This window comes from Staurois parvus, unplaced genomic scaffold (assembly GCF_062004578.1).
Source record: "Staurois parvus isolate SC_StPar_1 unplaced genomic scaffold, SC_StPar_1.0 ptg000715l, whole genome shotgun sequence".
Lineage (NCBI taxonomy): Eukaryota > Metazoa > Chordata > Amphibia > Anura > Ranidae > Staurois > Staurois parvus.
Window position 1 is genome coordinate 839,985 of NW_028318511.1, and position 19,698 is coordinate 859,682.

Consider the following 19,698-nt stretch of genomic DNA (forward strand, 5'->3'; position numbering starts at 1 on the left):
CGCTTAAGATACTTTTTTCAGAAGTCCTCAAGATCACCAAAGTATATATTCCATCTTATCTTATAGCAGGAGAAGAAGGGGAAAGAACTTGCATAGTGTGAAATCCTTAAAACACTTTGTTAAAAGCAATCCAAAACACTCACATTCAAAAGTGTCTCCACTGACACCAGTATAATGCATATAATCATATACCAAGGTTCGCTCCGGCTGCAGTCCTTAGTCCTGAGCACAGACCCAGTGTGCGTGGTGACGTCGCATCCAAGCGAACCCCCCCTGTTCAATGGCCCAGATTTCCATTGAAAGGGTGGCTCATGATTTCCATTGTAAGGGTGGTTCATGGCTTGCAGGGTCCTATAGAAGGCAATTGGAACCACCCAGACATGTACGTTCCAGAATATGTGCAGCTGTTCCCTATCCTTGACATGTACAACCCAGAGCAACAGAATCAGTTATATTATTATACAGGACTTGTATAGCGCCAACAGTTTGCTCAGCGCTTTACAATATAACGAGAGACAATACAGCAACAATACAAGAGGGAAAGGAGGGCCCTGCTCCTTGGAGCTTACAATCTAGGAGGGAGGGGCTAGTGGTACAAAAGGTAGTAACTGTGGGGGATGGACTGATTGGAAGAGTAGAAGATTCCATTATTAGCTGAGGGGCAGGATAGGCTTCCCTGAAGAGAGAGGTTTTCAGAGATCGCCTAAAAGTGAGCAGAGTAGGTGATAGTCTGATAAATTGGGGTAGAGAGTTCCAGAGGATGGGGGAAGCTCTGGAAAAGTCTTGGAGACGAGCATGGGAGGAGGAGACAAGGGAGCTAGAGAGTAGGTCTTGCGAGGAGCGGAGAATACGGTTTGGGTGATATTTGGAGACAAGATTGTTGATGTAATTTGGGGCAGAGTTATAAATTGCTTTATACGTTATTGTTAATGTTTTGAATTTTATCCATTGGGCAATGGGAAACCAGTGGAGGGATAGGCAGAGAGGGGTGGCAGATACAGAATGGTTAGTAAGGTGGATAAGTCTGGCAGCAGCATTCATGATAGACTGAAGAGGGGATAGCCTGCGATGAGGTAGGCCAATGAGGAGGGAGTTACAATAGTCGAGAGATAACAAGGGAGTGGATAAGTTGCTTAGTGGTTTCCGAGGTTAAGAACGGGCGTATCTTGGAGATGTTGCGGAGGTGAAGTCTACAAGATTTGGACAGTGATTGGATTTGGGGGTGAAAGGACAGATGGGAGTCTAGGATTACACCTAGTACCCTGGCATGAGGGGAGGGACTGATGATTGTGTTATTGATCTTGATGGAGAAGTCAGGGGAGGGGGCACGGGCTGGGGGGAATACCAAGAGCTCAGTTTTGGAAAGATTGAGTTTGAGGAAGTGGAGTGACATCCATGCCGATATGTCACTTAGTAGGTTAGTAATGAGAGAGGAGACTGAAGGGGCGAGGTGAGGAGTAGAAAGATAGATTTGTGTGTCATCAGCATAGAGATGGTACTTAAAGCCGTGGGAGTTTATCAAGTGACCAAGGGAGGAGGTGTAGATGGAGAAGAGAAGGGGTCCAAGGACAGAACCTTGAAGGACCCCTACAGAAAGGAGTGGAGAGAAGGAGACAGAGTTATAGGTAACGCTGAAGGAGTGCTGCAATAGGTAGGAGGAGAACCAGGAGAGAGCAGAGTCTCTGAGACCAAGAGAGTGGAATTTTTTGAGGAGGAGGGGATGGTCAACCATATCAAAAGCCTCAGAGAGGTCAAGTAGTAAGAGTACGGAGTAGTGGCCATTGGTTTTAGCAATCATGATGGGGGGGCATGCGTGGCAGGATCAGAAATGATGAGACGTAGTCCGAAGAACGGTAAACGGGAGACTTTTGCTTATGTTCTCAGTGTGTGCTCCACAGCCAAGGTTTGTGGAAGCCGGAGGCTGCGTCAATACAATGAATAAAATGTGTTTAGTGGCATTGTTGTAAATCTTTAGTTGTCCCGTGGTCAAGGGATGTATTGGTTATATATAAAAAAAAAAGTGTTGAGGCTTTATTACTAGAAGTACTTGTTACTTTTTTTCACTACGTAACTTTTCCGTCAGGTGGGCTCAGTTATATTTGGAAAGTGATGTCATTGGGCGTCTATGGCGTTGCCGGTTTGAGTTATATTTAGCAATCTGTCAGCGGCAGTGTTCCCAGACTGGGGTCTTTTCGATGTAGGGAAGCCCAGACATGTAATGTTTGCCATACAGTTCGTTAGGTGCCCACTTCATCAATGTGTGTAAGAAGCCTGAAAAGGAAATGATGCTTTGTATATTCTAATAAATGCAGATGTTTCTTGTGTAACATATATTAATGCTTGCAAATAATTACGTCATGTTCTCAAGGCTTTAGAAGGCTCTTATCTTTGCTTGGTAGAATTGGTAGTTTTGCAGGACTGAAGTTCTGGGCTCAGTTCCCACCAGAGACATTGGAGTTGGCATATTCTTCCTGTATATGTGGATTTCCCCTGAAAGCACAGCATCAAACGTGTATGCATTTAAAGCTGAACTCAAGGAAAACCGCTAAATACACAGATTAGAGACAATGAAGGAAGCTGCATTCGCTACCAAAAGAATTTGTATTTCTGTCCATCCAATTCTGAAACACAAAGCCCATCGCACAGCTAGGTGGATGACACTATTACAATAAGTTTACACTTGTGCTGCCCTCTGAAGAGCAATCTGTGGCAGATCATTCTTCAGAGGGAGTTTGGCGGGCAGTGAGGAGGTGTTGTCATCTCCTCACTGCCTGTATTAACACCTAAAGACCAGCACTAGGTTACATTCATGTTGCTGTACTGTCTGCCAAGTGCCAACCTGCACCAGGTAGCATTCAAGCATGGCAGTGGGGATAAAGCTGAACGCAGGGATAAAAAAAACTCTGAACTGTGTGACCCCCAAACTGTAAAGGGTAAATGCGCATTAAGTCTAGGGTTAAAGGAATCGAGTATAATACTTCAAGTCAGGGTGGATTTGATTTAAATCCTAGTTTTCTACATGGACTAATTCTTGCTGGTATAACTTTAATATGCAAGTAGATGAAGATTTTTAGAATAACAACTTTTCATATTAGTTTTTTTATCCCCAGTTTAATAGGTTAATCATTCATATTTGGACAACTTTTCTGTTGTATTTAGGAAGGAGAAAAATAATCATTACCTTAATAATAACAATTTAAATAGATTTATTCAACTGAAACAATAACATTCCAGCATATGTTATTTGCTTAAACATCCATGTTTGTTAACTAATTTGGCTAAACAAAATATATATATTTTAGGAAACTTAGACTGTCAGCCCCTTCCTCCTCACACTTAGCTTCACTTTCTTCTTGTGCAGATCTATTCCACTCCAAACAATCAGAAAAATATTGTTTCTATTCTATTCATTGAACTTCTTGAAACTTAGCACTGAAGGGGTTGATTCTGTATTCATAGGTTTGTAGAAGTTAGGATTAAGGTCTTTTTCTTAACTCTGTTCATGTTATAACATTTTTGCTGTGAAGAAGAGGCATGTGATCTCCGCTGAGTCAAATTCAGTTTTGAGAACTGCAAAAGTAAACCAAGCATCTGTGATAATATCTTGTAGGCAGAGAAACTGCCCAATAATCTTACAATTGTGACATTGTGAATGGATTCATGGAATGTATGTACCAAAAAAATTAAACATATACAGCCTTATTCTACATAATTAAAAAACTAATCGTTATTTCATGATGGAATATCCTTTGGATGGTAATATATTTTCCTCCAAAAAGCATTTTATTCAAAAAAATCCGATTTAAATCAAAAAAATCAGATTTAAATCAAAAAAATCCGATTTAAATCAAAAAAATCCGATTGTTTTGATTTTTAAAAAAAAATCATTGATTTTTATCCACCCTGCTTCAAGTGGAACTTCACTCTTTCAGTCAACATTGACTATTTTTAATCCTTCTGCTGCTAGCATTAGTAAATACATTTTTTTTTATTTCTTACTACCCAGTTTCCATGCCTAGGCAAATTATGTCATATATTCCAGGAGTCTTCAGGAGGGGAGGGAGAGTTCGCAGCTCAGCCAATGCCTGAGCTAAGGGCAGTTGGATTCCAGGAAATAAATGCTACATAAATCATCTGCCCTTACTCAAGATGGCCAGTGGCAGAGATACCAGGGGGTGTTTTTCAAATTGAATTATCCGCAAAATAAAGCAAGGAGACATGGATGGATGGGTTAGTTTGCTTTGAATATTAAAGTGTTACTGAACCCAGGACCCGGCATTCACTATATCTGGTGAACACAGAACATGGAAATGCAATTAATTTTGTAAAAATAAACTGCTAAATACCTTTTCTCATCAGCAGTATATAGCAGTCTTGTGAGTTCTATCCGTGTCCTGCAGAGCACTGGTTGACCATTTGCCCTCCGGAAGATTTACCAGCTTTCTGATCAGGCCATTCTTTTGCCATCTGGCGCTGCGCTTTTTCAACAGGTAATTGCGCGGTCATGCAACCCTGTACCCAAATGAAATGTATGTCCTTTTTTCACACAAATAGAACTTTCTTTTGGTGGTATTTGATCACAGCTGTTTTCTTTATTTTTTGTGATATAATTTTTTTTAACATTTTGAAAAAAAATGACATTTTCTACTTTCTGCTATAATAAATATCCAATAACCTCAAATTTAGTCATAAACTTAGGCCAAAATATATTCTGCTACATGTCTTTGGTAAATAATCCTAAACTACTAAATACCTTTTCTCATCAACAGTTAGAGTAGTCTTGTGACTTCTATCGGTGTCAGCAAAGCACCGGTTAAAGCTTTTATGAGATTTCATTCGCCCCTGATTGTCCTATGAGGCTGCAGGACCCCTGACCCTCTGTCTGGACAGTGCTGATTGGCCCTGTGCAGATTGCATGCAGTATCCCAAGAAAAAAAAAAACCCTCTAGCAATACACACCAAACTGAGCATGTGCAGCTTGCCCCCCAAGGCTATGTTTTATCAGCAGATGGATTGGGGACTGTGGCAGAAGGGAAGGATCAGAGAAGTCAGGATCAAACTGCCTTTTTACCTAATGCAAAGGACTAACCCCTTAGGTTCTACAGTGAGTATAACAAGCATGCTGTACTGCATATACAGACTGACTTTACTGTTGTGTGTTTAATAACACTTTAACAATTACTTAGCATTTTTGGTTTGTGGTGCTCAACTGCAGTGCAGTTCCACTTTAACTTGCTGTTCGCACTGACAGGCTCTTGCCCTCCCCTCTCTGACGCTCCAGGTTGTATGGGGACCCGTGGTGTGCTGGAGTACAATGCATGGCTATTGGTCCTGCACTGTACATCATGCAACCATCAGCTGGTGTGCCTGACAGACAAGGCTTTGGTGGAATAGTCGCACGGATGGAGGGAGCCTGCTGACAGGATGAATAAGGTAAGTATCACACATTTTACCTCTAACCCTAGACTTAATGAGCATTAAACCTTTTCTTTTGTAGTGTTGGCGGGATGCCCACTGCATGGGTAGCGGTTTTAATTTTTTGCCTGGAGTGGGCCTTTAAATTGGCTTAGATTATTATTTATGGGTGCTTTTGGGACTGTGGCAGAGACATTATGGTATAAAGTCAGAGACGCGTGTTTCCATCAAGTTACTCAATCAGAATTTGCTTTGCTGAAGTTGGGTCAATCAAAAGTTGAACTTTGCTCTGAGTAACCATACTTTGTACTCCTATAATGAATAGACCCGTTTATGTAATCCAATTCTTTCCTGAATGAGATGCTGGCCTGACTATATAGAATGACATTTAAAGCTTGCTACTTCTACTTTATCAAGACACCTTCAAGTTTCCCTGGCTCACCTTTCCTAAACATCTCCAACTGACACAGGAGCACCAAGATTCTTATCTGTCATCGATGTAGAACTTTATCTGCTGGACACGGACAAATGCCATGTTCCTTTTACCCACTCCATAACTGACTTTCCATGAAGGGCCTTTAAACACAAGGCCGTGTAGGAGCAGTGTGCCCCTCTTGGCTTGGGAAGGACAGATTCAGTGCCCAGCCCTGCTGTGGGCAGCCTGTCTGAATCTATGGCAGGATGAGGCTGTACTGAGAGGCACTCGCATTTAGGGTCTGTGCATTCAGGGATGGAGGTTGGGAGGGGCACACTGTTCTTAGATGGGCCTGTGTGCAAGAAACCTAATAGTTAAAACAGAGATGATTGTTGGTTATTATTTTTTATCTCTTGTAGGACTGTGTGTGTGTGTATATATATATATGTATGTATGTATATATATATATATATATTAGCACAGTGCTCTGTTGATGAGGAATTCACAAGGGCACAAGTAGTATTGTAGCTCAGCTGACAGCAGTTTTAAGGCACATTAGTTATCTGGCTTCTACGATTTGTCCAGCTCTGCAATCTTTATATATTTACAACATCATCTCTTGTATTAAAAGAGCAAAATCTTCCCTTGTATTAAAAGAGGTATACACTCCAGAGAGAGATATCATTAGTAATACCTCATCTGGAATATGCAGTTCAGTTTTGGGCACCAATTCACAAAAAGAACATTGGGGAACTGGAGAAAGTACACAGAAGGGCAACTAAACTGATAAGAGGCATGGAGGAGATCAGCTATGAGGAAAGATTAGAGGAACTGAATTAATTCTTTCCTGAGAAGAGGATATTAAGGGGGGATATGATCAACATGTATAAATACATCAGTGGTTCATATAGTGAACTCGGTGTAGAGCTATTCACTCTTTACCTCTGGAGGAAAAGAGATTTAATTCCCAAATACGGAAAGGTTTCTTCACCGTAAGAGCTGTCAAAATGTGGAATAGACTCCCTCAAGAGTTTGTTCTGACCAGCTCAATGGATTGCATTAAAAAAGGCCTGGATTTTTTCCTAGATACACACAATATAACTGGATACTAACATTTAGGGCTTATGTACACGGGGAGTTTGGAAAACTCTTCTGAACGATGGAAACTGCTGGAAAACGTAGATTAAAAAATGTCAGTTTAGCCACGTTTGCATACCGCATTTAGCCGCGTTTATGCGCGTTTGCGTTTTTAAAAGATAACCTCAGGAGACCTTCCCAAATGCCCAGAATGCACTGAAAAATGGTAAAAAATTAACTATTTCAGACATTTTGAGAGAAATAGAGCATAAGCAGACTGCAGAGAGAGCAGTATATGTTGAGATGACCTGTCTTTTCTGGTTGTATTCACTATGGATCCCATCATGAGCATAATGCAGGACGTTCTATCATTTTTTTCCTTCACGCAAAACCTGGAGCTGACTGCGCTGGTGTACTGGGTCCATTTGAATACATGGAAAACACTTTGCATGCATTTCTGATGATGAAAAAAGGCTCCGGACAGCATCTGGATATGGAACAGTTAAAAAACGCTTCTAAACACAAACACTTATAAACGCAATTAACCGCGTTCTCAAGCATTTACAAGCGTTTGGCATTTCAAACCATGGTAAAATCCACTCCTGAACGCACGTTTGGTGCGTTAAAAAAAACAACTGTAAACTCAACTGCCTGTAAACGACTGTGTGTACATGGACACATAGGAAAATATTAGGGAGAGTTCAGGGGCTGCTGGAAAAAACGCTGAACAGCTCCTGAACGTCAGTTTTGCAGCTGCAGTGTACATGAGCCCTTATAAGTAAACTTGATCCAGGGAATATCTGATTTCCTCTCGGGAGAGCAGGAAGGGGTTTTTTTCCCCTGCAGAGCAAATTGGGTCATGCTTTGCTGTTTTTTTTTTTTTTTTGTATAGGATCATAACTTTTTTTTTGGGTTGAACTAGATGGATTTATGTCTTTTTTCAGCCAGACTAACTATGTAACTGTCTTGCAATTTAGTTGCACAGGTTTCTTTCTGCATGTAAATTCTTAAAAAGGAACTTCACCGAACATATTACAAATGAAAAGTCATCAGATACAAATACTGTAGCTGATATTTAAAAAAAAAAAGTTATTTACCAGCCCATGGAGTCCAGCCCAGTCTTCCTGCAGCCAATGCTTCTCACCACTGCTGGATCCCCAGCGCTGCCCTCTTGGATTTGGGAGCCGTCTGTGAATTCCTGATGAATCTCAGCTTACTTTCCAGTGTGCATGCTCTTGTGCAGCACAGGAAGACCTGTCATGGTGTGTGGCGTTTCCCAGGAGTCTGCGGGCAGGGAGGTGCGGCAAGGCTGCTGATACAGTAAATGAGCCCTTATTGTCCAGTTATTAATGGGACAAAAGGGATGCATTTGTTATAACTGAGGCTACTAATATTTCAAGCTGTAGTTCAGGAAAGATACATATTTGAGTTACACTCCTGTACTATCTGTAACTCAGTGCAGCTAGGCTTGTCATCCAGGGACCCTGCCAGACAGAACAGTCAGGTCCTTAACCTCTAGTGCCACACAGCTCGGTTAAGAACACACCTCTTGGCAAACTGATTGAAAAATTCATTAGCCACAGCAGAATAGGACCATCCTCCTCTTCACTTGTTCACTGTCAGCACCTAGACATGCAGAAGAACCTGACTGACTCCTAGCCCCCCCAACTGTGTTGTATAGGAGATTACATGTGGTATATATGTATGTATATATATATGTATGTTCAACTTCAATAATTCTACCATTGAGCCAGTGACTTTTTTTATTTGTGGACAGTTTTATATATGAGCTTTCTTGTTCTCATGGGCTCTGGGGTAATTCTCCGATATTTGTTTTTTTTTTTGTAGGAGTTTTTCATTTTAACAAGAGCATGGAAAGCCGCATCCATTCTCTATACATTACAGACTGATGGGATTCTCCATGATTGTTCTTCTGCCAATATAAAATATACAATTTTGGGAGGGGGGTTATTAGAAGCCAGTGCTGTTTTTTTTTTAAATTTATGTATGTATTGTACTTTTCAAACAGGCCCTGAGACTCGTACATCCTGAATTGTCTGTTTTGTTTATGGAGCCGCAAAGTGCTGTGTTCAAGCTACCCATGCAAGTCTATAAGGCCAGAGCAGCTGCATGGACACAGCCGCTCTTTATAATGTGACGGGGAAACAGCTGCTCACCCATGTGTCTCCTCAGGGTTATGTGGGCTTCCTGCACACCTCACCTGGCGACTCCAGCAGCATAAATAATTGGTTAATTCAGGTTGTACGAGTCTTGATGCCCATGTGAATGAGGCCTTAAAGCAAACAACTGGACTTTACAAAGTTGGCCATCACAGAGGTGAGCCAAGAACAAGGTGTAGGAGGGGTGGGCTAGAGATGGCCACCATGGGAGATAGTTGCTTATCAGAGTTCCCTGACTCTCTACAGGACTTTTCAGCTGACAAACTTCACACACACACAATTTATTTAATGCGAACAAAGCTTGGTATTTACCTCTTGCAGTGCATTTAGAGCTCTTAGACGGAGAACCAGGTGCATTGTAGTGTTAAAATAAAAAAGCATGCAGATAAGAGGAGAGAGCAGAGTGAGAGACACAGGAGTTTGTTAGCGTGCTGCTTTTCCTTTCACTGTGCAGTCACAGGCTGGTGGTTGGGAGGAGACCAGTAAGTGAAACTGCAGCAGAGAAAGATCAGGTCCCTTCCCTACCAGACAGTAATGTACTCTATGGCAGAGATGAGAGAATCTTAGGACTGGATAGACAAAAAAATAGTCAAATCCTTTGGACAGGCAAAGCTCTTGTATTATGCCTGTGTATTTAGCAGATTGTGTCCTAAAAGCAGTTCTAATGATTATGTACTTCTGTGTTTTTGTGAATTTTAATGGTTCTATGTCTACATAATCATTACTGACATAATATTTCATTTTTCTGAGGCAGAGAGGGGTCCATACATGATTTAAACTAATGTGTTCCTTGGCATTCGTGCAATGGAGTACAAACGTTTGCTGAGTGGAGGTGCTTACAGCTCATGGCGGCACCTCCTGTGTGTTGGCAGTCCCAGGCGGCCGTGTCCATCATCTCATAGACTGGAAGGAAGCTCTCTGCAGCCTCTGATTTTCTCTGCACAATAGCATTGTTTCTTTGTTTTGTTTTCTTGTTTCAAAGAAGCAGGAAGGGTGGTGTAGACAGCAGTGCTTGGAATGACTTTGATTCCAACTTTAGTGGAGTAGACTGCTGTTGTATATTATTATACAGTATTTATGTAACACCAACAGTTTGCACAGTGCTTTACAATATCATGCTACACTGTACAGATACAATTCAAGAGAGCCCTGCTCATAAGAGCTTACAATCTAATATATATGAGTTATTAAAGGTTTATTATCTTTTATTTAAAAACATGTCATACTTACCTGCTCTCTGCAGTGGTTTTCAACAGAGCAGCCCTAATCTTCCTCTTCTGGGGTCCCCCGCCCCTGGTGAGTGCCCCCATAGCAAGCAGCTTGCTATGGAGGCACCCGAGCTGCTGCTCTCCATGTCCATTACACACAGAGCATGGCTTGGCTCCGAATCCCCCCAAGCATGAAGGTAAAAAACCTTGACCCTTTACAAGCACTTTAAAATGTCTCTCCAGGCAAAATACAAACACCGTGTAATGCAAGTCTGTTTTAAAATATGTTCAATCACTACACGCTCCTCTTTTTACTTTAATATGCAATAAACAAATTACCTGTTTGCTCTGCTATTTCCTTCATGTTGATACTATTTCATGTCCCTGTCTGACAACGCTACTGAGTGGTGTAGCAAATGGTTGATTCACCCCCCCAGCATTGTTGGTAGCTGAGCCTCTTAATTGGCTATGGAGAAGCCCTCTGCATATCGGCCAGCTACTTCCCTTGTGCATGCGCTGCCAAGTGAGCTCCAGCACTGCTAAATATATTGGCAAAATGCAGACGTGTATTTCATGAGTTTTTGTGTCCTATACTTCATTTTTCAGATCTGTGTAGTAATCCAGTGTGAAACACCTCCTGCTCTTTGCCTCTGTGAAGCAGCTTCCGTAATAAAGACCGATCACTGCTGCTACCTCTTTTTGGGCAGGGCGACTGGTCCTGGCTCTGCCCCCTTTGGTAGTGGGTGGAGCTGCTGGGTTCCTCCCACAGCTCTGATCAGGCTATGTACAGCACGGTGATAATGTCCTTCTTGCCTTTACTTAATAATATCTCGGTTTGGAAAAGCCTTTGGCGCACACAACATGGATTTATACTCTGTGGCTGCCGAGGAACATATTTAAATGAACTTTCTATATGCAGAGTTCAGCTTTAAACTGTGCTGGTCCAAGTTATTTGGAGCCTGATTGCATATATGTGGAAGCCAACAAAACATCTAATGCTTTTACACATTTTGGATAGAAAATATTGTTGACTCTGAGGTATCCACAGACACAAACGCAGTGCCAACACAAAATAGTAAAAATTACTTTAGAGCACAGTCAATTACATATTCTCATTGGGGATCATTTACGAAGGACCAGTTTACACAAGCTTTAGCCCTCTAATGAGCGATCTGGCCACCTCCTCACTGCCTGTTTTATCCCCTAAAATCCCATACCACCATGAGCATTGCACACAGTTACCATGTGGCCTCATTCAGGTGAATGGGTCATGTTCAGCAGACAGTACTGCATGTGTACACCCCCATCTGCTGCCTCTTCAGCTTGGGGGTGCAGTGAAAATTGTTGCTCAATTGTGTATACTTACTTCCCCCAACCGCCAGTGTAAATGAGGCCTACAGAAGTAGAGACTGTTCACTTAGCAGTGCTTACTGAACTTAGTATGCCCATGTAAACGAGGCCTTAACTGACCGAACACAGCTTCAGTGTATGTAATAAGAGCATACGTCTGTACGAAGGCCATGTTTGTCTGGACATGGATGTGCAGTGTTCCATGCATCTCCCTGCAGGCAGTCTCATTCATGTCAGTTGGGATGCAGAGGCTGCACAGACACAACTGCTAATCCCAATTTGAAAGCATTGTGGGTACAGACAAAAGAGGCCGCCCAAATTTTGACAGTGTGCATATGGAGATATGCACCTGCACAGATTCCAAAACTGTTCTCAATGGTGGAGAAGGATCTGGGGGTTCTGGTAGATCACCAGATTAATAATGGCATGCAATGCCAAGCTGCGGTTTCTAAAGTGAGCAAAATCCTCTCTTGTATTAAAAGAGGTATAGACTCCAGAGAGAGATATCATATTACCCCGGTACAAATCATTAGTAAGGCCTCATCTGGAATATGCAGTTCAGTTTTGGGCACCAATTCACAAAAAGAACATTGGGGAACTGGAGAAAGTACAGAGAAGGGCAACCAAACTGATAAGAGGCATGGAGGAGCTCCGCTGTGAGGAAAGATTAGAGGAACTGAATTTATTCTCTCTTGAGAAGAGGAGATTAAGGGGGGATATGATCAACATGTATAAATACATCAGTGGTTCATATAGTGAACTCGGTGTAGAGTTATTCACCCTGAGGTCATCACAGAGGACAAGGGGGCACTCTTTACATCTGGAGGAAAAGAAATGTAATCTCCAAACACGGAAAGGTTTCTTCACAGTAAGAGCTGTGAGAATGTGGAATAGACTCCCTCAAGAGTTGGTTCTGGCCAGCTCAGTGGATTGCTTTAAAAAAGTCCTGGATTCTTTCCTAGATACACAGAATATAACTGGATACTAACATTTATAGGTAAAGTTGATCCAGGGAATATCCGATTGCCTCTCAGGATCAGGAAGGATTTTTTTTCCCTGCAGGAGTAAATTGAATCATGCTTTGCTGGGGCTTTTTTTGCCTTCCTCTGGATCAACTGTGGGTATAGGATTATAACTTTGGTTTTTTTTTTAGTGGTTGAACTGGATGGACTTTTGTCTTTTTTCAGCCAGACTAACTATGTTTGTGCGGCCCCTGTGTCCCAACTGACATGGATGGGACTACCTACATGTAACACCTGTGCGTCTCAAACACGGCCCAAATGAGGTCTAATTGCAAGAAAAAGCCTGTTGGTATTGAGAGTGAACACCGCTTCACCTTATTCACTAATGACCCTGTGTACACCAGCTCAGTCCACTCCGGTGTATTGCTGCAAAGCTGAACTAAAATGAACCTTGCATTGGGGCCTCCGAATGCTGCAAGGGTTAAATGCTCATTAAGACTGGCCATACAGTATACAATTTTTCTTTAGATTTATTTATTTCAGGTACTTATATAGCGCCTTCAATTTACGCAGCGCTTTACATATATATTGTACATTCACATCAGTCCCTAACCTTCAAGGGGTGTACAGTTTAAGGTCCCTAACTTACATTCATACATACACATATTAGGGCCAATTTAGACAGGAGCCAATTAACCTACCAGCATGTCTTTGGAGTTTGAGAGGAAACCGGAGTACCCGGAGGAAACCCACGAAGTCACAGGGAGAACATGCAAACTCCAGGCAGGTGATGCTGTGGCTGGGATTTGAACCAATGACCCTAGTACTGCCAGGCGGAAGTGCTAACCATTTAGCCACTGTGCTGCCTGATTTACCAAAACTACATAATATGAGGTCAAATCTAAACACTTTCAGTTTGTATGCAGTCAGGCAGTCCCTTTTACTATACAGTTGAAGGTAAATCTAATGGAAAGAAAATTGTATAATGTATGGCCAGCTGTAGGCCTGGTTCACACTATAAAGGGCCATGTGACCTACGTTTGCATGGATACAGCAGCCTATTCATTTGAATGGGCTGCTGTGCCCATGTTTCACGCAAGGAAAAGGTACATGCACCTTTTTCAAAACGCATCAAAAAGACCATGCGGTGTCTGTACGGTCCCCACACCTGCGATCACACTGCAAGATCAGACGTGTGGGGGTGCCATTCAGAATGAAAATCGACACGTGTATTTAGGGTGAAAAATTAACATTTTTCCAGCATTTGCAGCCTTATCGCCCCCCCCCCCCCCCACAGCAGATGGGGGAGCTTCTCCCTGCAGCCGCTGTCACAATTTGAAGATAACACAGCCGTGTCATTCATTCAGTTTCCTGTGAATGAATGCCTACAAGTACCATCAGCCCATTGTGGCTGAAATCTTGTAGTTCTCAATGAACTGCGAGGGTGCTGGTGAGTTGTCTTGTAGTCCATTAAGCTTTCTGGTCTTAGGTGACTGCCTGCCCATACCAGGTATGGCCAGAAAGTCTGCAGGGGCCTAAGCTGGTACCTGCAATCTGATTGTGGGTGCAATGTTCTGCAGGCTCCTTAGAAAAAAAAAATGCACAGTTTTTACCTGCAAAAAAAGTAAATTTTTTTTTCATAAGGTGAATGTATAATTTAACCGCTTCCAAACCACTCTATAGCAGATATACTGCTAGAGGGCAGCACGGGTGCTCAAAATCACATATTTATGTGATTTTGCATTTCCAGGTAGGGCCATTCGCGGCCTTCAATCACCAGGTCCTGGCTGGTGATTGACGAGGATCTCCAACGAGGAGGAGAACTGTATGTAAACAATACAGTTCTCCTCCCTGTCGTTTCCAGCACTGCTTTGTACAAAGCAGTGTGATTACAGTGAAGCACCAGCACACAGTTAACCCTTTGATCGCCCCTCATGTTCCTTCTTGCCCAGTGCCATTAGTACAGTGTCAGTGTTTTTTTTTTTTTTTTTTTTTTAAGCACTGTATTGGTGTCACTGGGGACGTCAGTGACACCAAGTCAGTTCCTCCCAGTGTCAGAATGTCTGCCGCAGTCCCGCTATAAGTTGCTGATTGCTGCCATTACTAGTAAAAAAAATAAAATTCCAGTATACTGCCAAATTCTATAACTTTTATGTAAACCAATTAATTCATATGTATTGGGATTTTTTTTTTTTTTTAGCAAAGACATGTCGCAGAATACATTTTGGCCTAAATTTATGACGAAATTAGATTTTTAAAAAAAAATGTATTGGACATGTTTAATAGCAAAAAGTCAAAAATATGTTTTTTTCTCAAAATTGTCTTTTTTTTTTTTTTAATAGCGCAAAAAAAAAAAACCGCACAGGTGATCAAATACCACCAAAAGTAAGCTTAATTCGTGTGAAAAGGAGGACATAAATTTCATTTGGGTGCAGCGTTGCATGACCGCACAATTGTCAGTTAAAGTAGCACAAAAAATGGCCTGGTTAGGAAAGGGGGGGGGGGGGAATCCTCTGGAGGGCAAGTGGTTAATCTCTTGCTAAGCAAACATACTTACTGCAAGCTCCCTACACACTGACTGAGCTGTCACCACTTTTGGTTGGGAGCGGGACAAGTTCCCAGTCGTGACTATTGCAAGTCAGTTGCATGATAAAGAAGCTGCACCACCTCCCAGGAATTAGAGGGTTAAGGTATTACACCTGATCTGTCTTTCCCTGGAGTTAATGAGCATTTAGCTGTGTAGGGGTTAAGCGGCATGGCAAGGGTAACTACAGTACTTGTAATTCTCAGAGTTGGGCTGTGAGACAGTCCAATCATTCTAAGAACCTTCTTAATGTATATGAATCTAGAAACCACACCTACCCCAACATCGGCTTTACAGGAAGGAGGTTATGTGTAGCTTGGAACTCAGACAACAGTAAATAAGGTGCAGATGGTGCTGGGATAGACTGATTTGTGTGCACAGGGTAAATATTACTGCGATGAGCCGTCATACATCTCTATATTGTGAACAGACAAGGCTTGTACATAAGGTGCAATACTCTGCAGCACTGTAAAGGTCTACGGCAGGAATACTCTGCGGCACTGTAAAGTTATATGGCAGGAATACTCTGCGGCACTGTAAAGGTCTGTGGCAGGAATACTCTGCGGCACTGTAAAGGTCTGTGGCACTGTAAAGGTCTGTGGCAGGAATACTCTGCGGCACTGTAAAGGTCTATGGCAGGAATACTCTGCGGCACTGTAAAGGTCTGTGGCAGGAATACTCTGCGGCACTGTAAGGGTCTACGGCAGGAATACTCTGCGGCACTGTAAGGGTCTACGGCAGGAATACTCTGCGGCACTGTAAGGGTCTATGGCAGGAATACTCTGCAGCACTGTAAAGGTCTATGGCAGGAATACTCTGCAGCACTGTAAGGGTCTATGGCAGGAATACTCTGCAGCACTGTAGAGGTCTATGGCAGGAATACTCTGCGGCACTGTAAAGGTCTATGGCAGGAATACTCTGCGGCACTGTAAAGGTCTATGGTAGGAATACTCTGCATACACAGAAAGCAGTCTTTGTCACTCCAGCAGCCACTTCATTCTATTTTTAGCTGAGAAAGGCTTTCTGAAGTCAGGCCGTTTGCTGATCTCATGGAAAGCGATTCCTGACAACAGAGAGGAGTGATTCAGCCCTGCAGTGAAGGTGTTGAATAGTGCCGGCTATTCTCCGATCCCTCCAGGTCTGTGTCTGGCTATATTTTGCTGCACAGTATTTATAGCAGGTGGGGTGTATCCCTCCCTGCCTGGCATTACCTCCCCGCCCTCCCGCTTCCTGCCTCTCAACATTAACCCTCTCCTGGCCTGCCACTCTCTCCCTCCATTGCCAGCGTGCGCGTCATTGTGCCATGCTGTGCCTCTAAACACACAACTGTGCTCTGTTGTCACTGCTAGCTGCTCACATGCCTCTGTGAGCTGCTTTACTCTTTCATCAGAAGTCCCTGTAAAAGTACAGCAGATCCAACTCCCAATGCTCCCACCCAGGATCAAGTGAAGTAATTAAGTATGATTGACCCTGAAATGAAGATCTGACAGTGCCTGGAGAGCAGAGAAAGCTTTCAATCTGGATCTGTTTGTGAAGCTGCTTAAATTTAGCATGAGCCTCAGGCGCACTGGCTCTTATAAAGTCAACAAGTAAGATGGCATCCTTCGTTGTCCCAAGTAAACTGAAACATAGGTTTGTTAGGGCACATGGGAGGTTTCATCCCGGAGGCTTTGTTTGAAATTGAAATGATAGTTTACAAATCCCTAGTTGAGCTAATGATGTCTATGTGATCTGAGTGCTGGAGACAGTGAAAGGTGCTCTGACCTGGTCTACATAGGAGATCCTCACATCCAGCAACACTGAAATGTCCTGACACCATAGTTTATTTACATACAGATATATATATACACACACATACATGTTAGAGATGGGTATAGTGGATCACTTGTACCAAAGCCTAATTCTACCTTCACATGGCTGTAAAAGAAGTTACTGCTCTTATTAGGCATGTTTTTTTTTTTCTAGCACAAAAGTACTTGTGTGATGATTAGTGAATACATGCGTAAAACTGTCCTTTTTGTATCAATACCTGCATCTAGCATACATGTGTCCTCAGATTTGTGGATTTTGTGTTACGGATCTGATTGCAGTGTATGTTTATGCACCTGTGTGTCTCCATTGAAAACAATGCATCTGCATTCAGATCTGTAAATAGAAAATGCTTGGAAATGCATTTTTTTTTTTGCCGTGTGAATGAGGCCTAAGTGTTCTCAATAATTACTTTATTTCTGCTAACTTTGAATGTACAAGCGTTTTATGTTAATATTTGTTTCGGAGCGTGAAACAACATTTAGAGCTCAATCACAGCAGCCCAAATGCTGAAAAGGGTGTCCATTGTGTAAGGGTGTTGTGATTATGTTTTTAGAACACATTGTAGGGTTTGATCATTACAAAATGACATTTCAGCCTGTTTCACACAGGCTTTAGCTTGTATAAGATCAGTGTGAACATGAACAGCAAGCATTTGCAGAGCTTTCAGCAAGCTTTGTTGAAGCTTTTTAGGCCCTGTTCATACCTGAGCGGTGCTGCAGCAGTGCTTTTTTGGCACATTTTTGGAGCAGCACCATTTTGAATGGGCCTCCCTCTGCTCCTAAAATGTGCCGAAGAAGCTCATGTACCAAATTTTGGCATGGAGTCAGACGCATTTTATCGTACAACAGTTGCGGTAAAATCACACCATGTTTGGGGTCCCGTTTTGCTCTGATTCTGGTACCCTTCAGCTTCAATTTATATATGTTGAACACAGATCCTATTGTGAGCGATTGCCACTTTAAACAAGCAGCTAGCAGGCAAAAGCAGAACTTTTTGAAGCTTGTTGGAAGCCTGCTAGCAGCTGCTTACAGTGGCAATCAACACTCCCATTAGGATCTGCTTTAAACATTTACAAACTGGAGTTGAATGGCACTGGTCTTTAATATACAAACTAAAGCCTGTGTGATACAGGCCATCATTGAAGTCCATGCTGTGAGATGGGCTGTGGGGAGAAAAAAAGATCTGCATTTTTTTTTTCATGCAGGGCTCTGCAGTGTTCTGATGTGAACAGGGAATGTAGGATACCATTGATTATGTGCTCTAGTGTTGATCTGTGCAGACCAGTGCAGCAAAACACAAATGGTGTGAATGAGTCCTTCGGCTCTGTTCACACTGTGCGCTGTGGAACGCATGCAGTAGCACAGCACACAAAAACGCATGTTCTTATCTATCTTAATGACACCCCAACACATAATGTTTGCACATTACAATGCATTGTGGTACGCTGCATTTAACAAAAAAAGTGCATGCACTTTTCTGGTGTGATTTCTGTGCATTGATTTAGTGGGCTGCCCTGACACGATGCATGGTCATTTTCTTAGTATAGCGTTCACTTGTAAAGATATATTCGTTTTTTTTTATTTTTTATTTCAGGCTTGGCAAAAAGCTCACATCTAATGCAAACCTATAGATGACCTTTTAGGTTAATTGTCATGTATGTAAACCCAAAAGCAGAATGGTATTGTATAGCTGCTAATAGACTTTAGATGTGGTGGCTGTATTAGTTTTATTTTTAAGGCTTTTTTCCTTTATTTCCACCTGGTTATCCAGCCTGTAAAACTGGATATACACATACTGAAATTTGGCCGGTTCAGCAGTACGTGTGTACTTCTTTTAGACAGTCTTCTTTCGAACAGTCCTATTGGAAAACCAGCATCTAATGTAGGCCATAGACAGGTCGTTTAGCGAACGATTTTTCATCCGTACGAAAAATCAGCTGATATTCATGCCATTAGTGGGGCCCGCCCGTCGGCCGTTTTTCGTGGATCGTCTCGTTTATTTTATCGGTCATGTTGGAAAATCCACAAAAAATGGACGATGGTGGCAGCATCGGCAACGGCGCTGACCGATTTTTCATTTATCAGCCGAAAATTCAGCCAGTGAACGACCCGTCTATGGCCTGCCTTAGTCATTCGCTGCAGCACTGATCTGTATTCTGAAGGGGGGGATGGAGGTGAGAGTCCCTGCTTTCAGAATACGATAGTGCAGTGAAAGAGATCCCTGGATCCACCTCGCTCTCCCCATTTGACAATGCTGCTGTTCAAGTGGAGACTGGCTGAACTTCAATCCTTCTATGGCCATTCCCACTCGACAGGAGTTGAGCTAACGATCGATTTATGTTGAACAGGATTGTTTGAAAAATGTTTTTAATCAGCGGGCTGCAGTCAGTTGGCTGGAGCGCTGACCAGTGTATGTTGACAACAGAGGAGTCCCCACTGTCAGACTAGAATAGCACAGCGGGCAGGATTCCTCCATCCAACTCCATTGTGTGGATGGTGGAACCCATTCCTTTTTTTTCTGATTTGAAAAAAAAAAAAAAAAGTTCTCCATGCTCAGCCTAAGGGCTCGTTCACACTTGACTTTATTTCTAACTCTTGCCAAACATCCCTATAGCGTTAGACAGGCGCGTGGGAAGCATTTTTAACGCTCCTCAAATGCTCCCAAAATGCCCTATGCCTGGTTTTGAGGGGGTTAC

General features: G+C 42.5%; 1 protein-coding gene across 2 annotated transcripts in view; it reads left to right on the top strand.

Annotated features, from left to right (window-relative positions):
• MOB2 (MOB kinase activator 2) overlaps nucleotides 1–19,698 on the top strand; it is a 90,162-nt gene that overhangs the window by 16,372 nt on the left and 54,092 nt on the right. The window contains exon 1 of one of the 2 annotated variants that reach the window (XM_089653526.1): nucleotides 16,728–16,780. The exons of the other annotated variant lie outside the window; for it this stretch is intronic. Within the exon in view, the coding sequence (XP_089509652.1) occupies nucleotides 16,743–16,780 (38 nt within the window). The 5' untranslated portion in view covers nucleotides 16,728–16,742. Of the gene's footprint in view, nucleotides 1–16,727; nucleotides 16,781–19,698 lie in introns of those variants that run through there. 2 annotated transcript variants of the gene reach the window in all.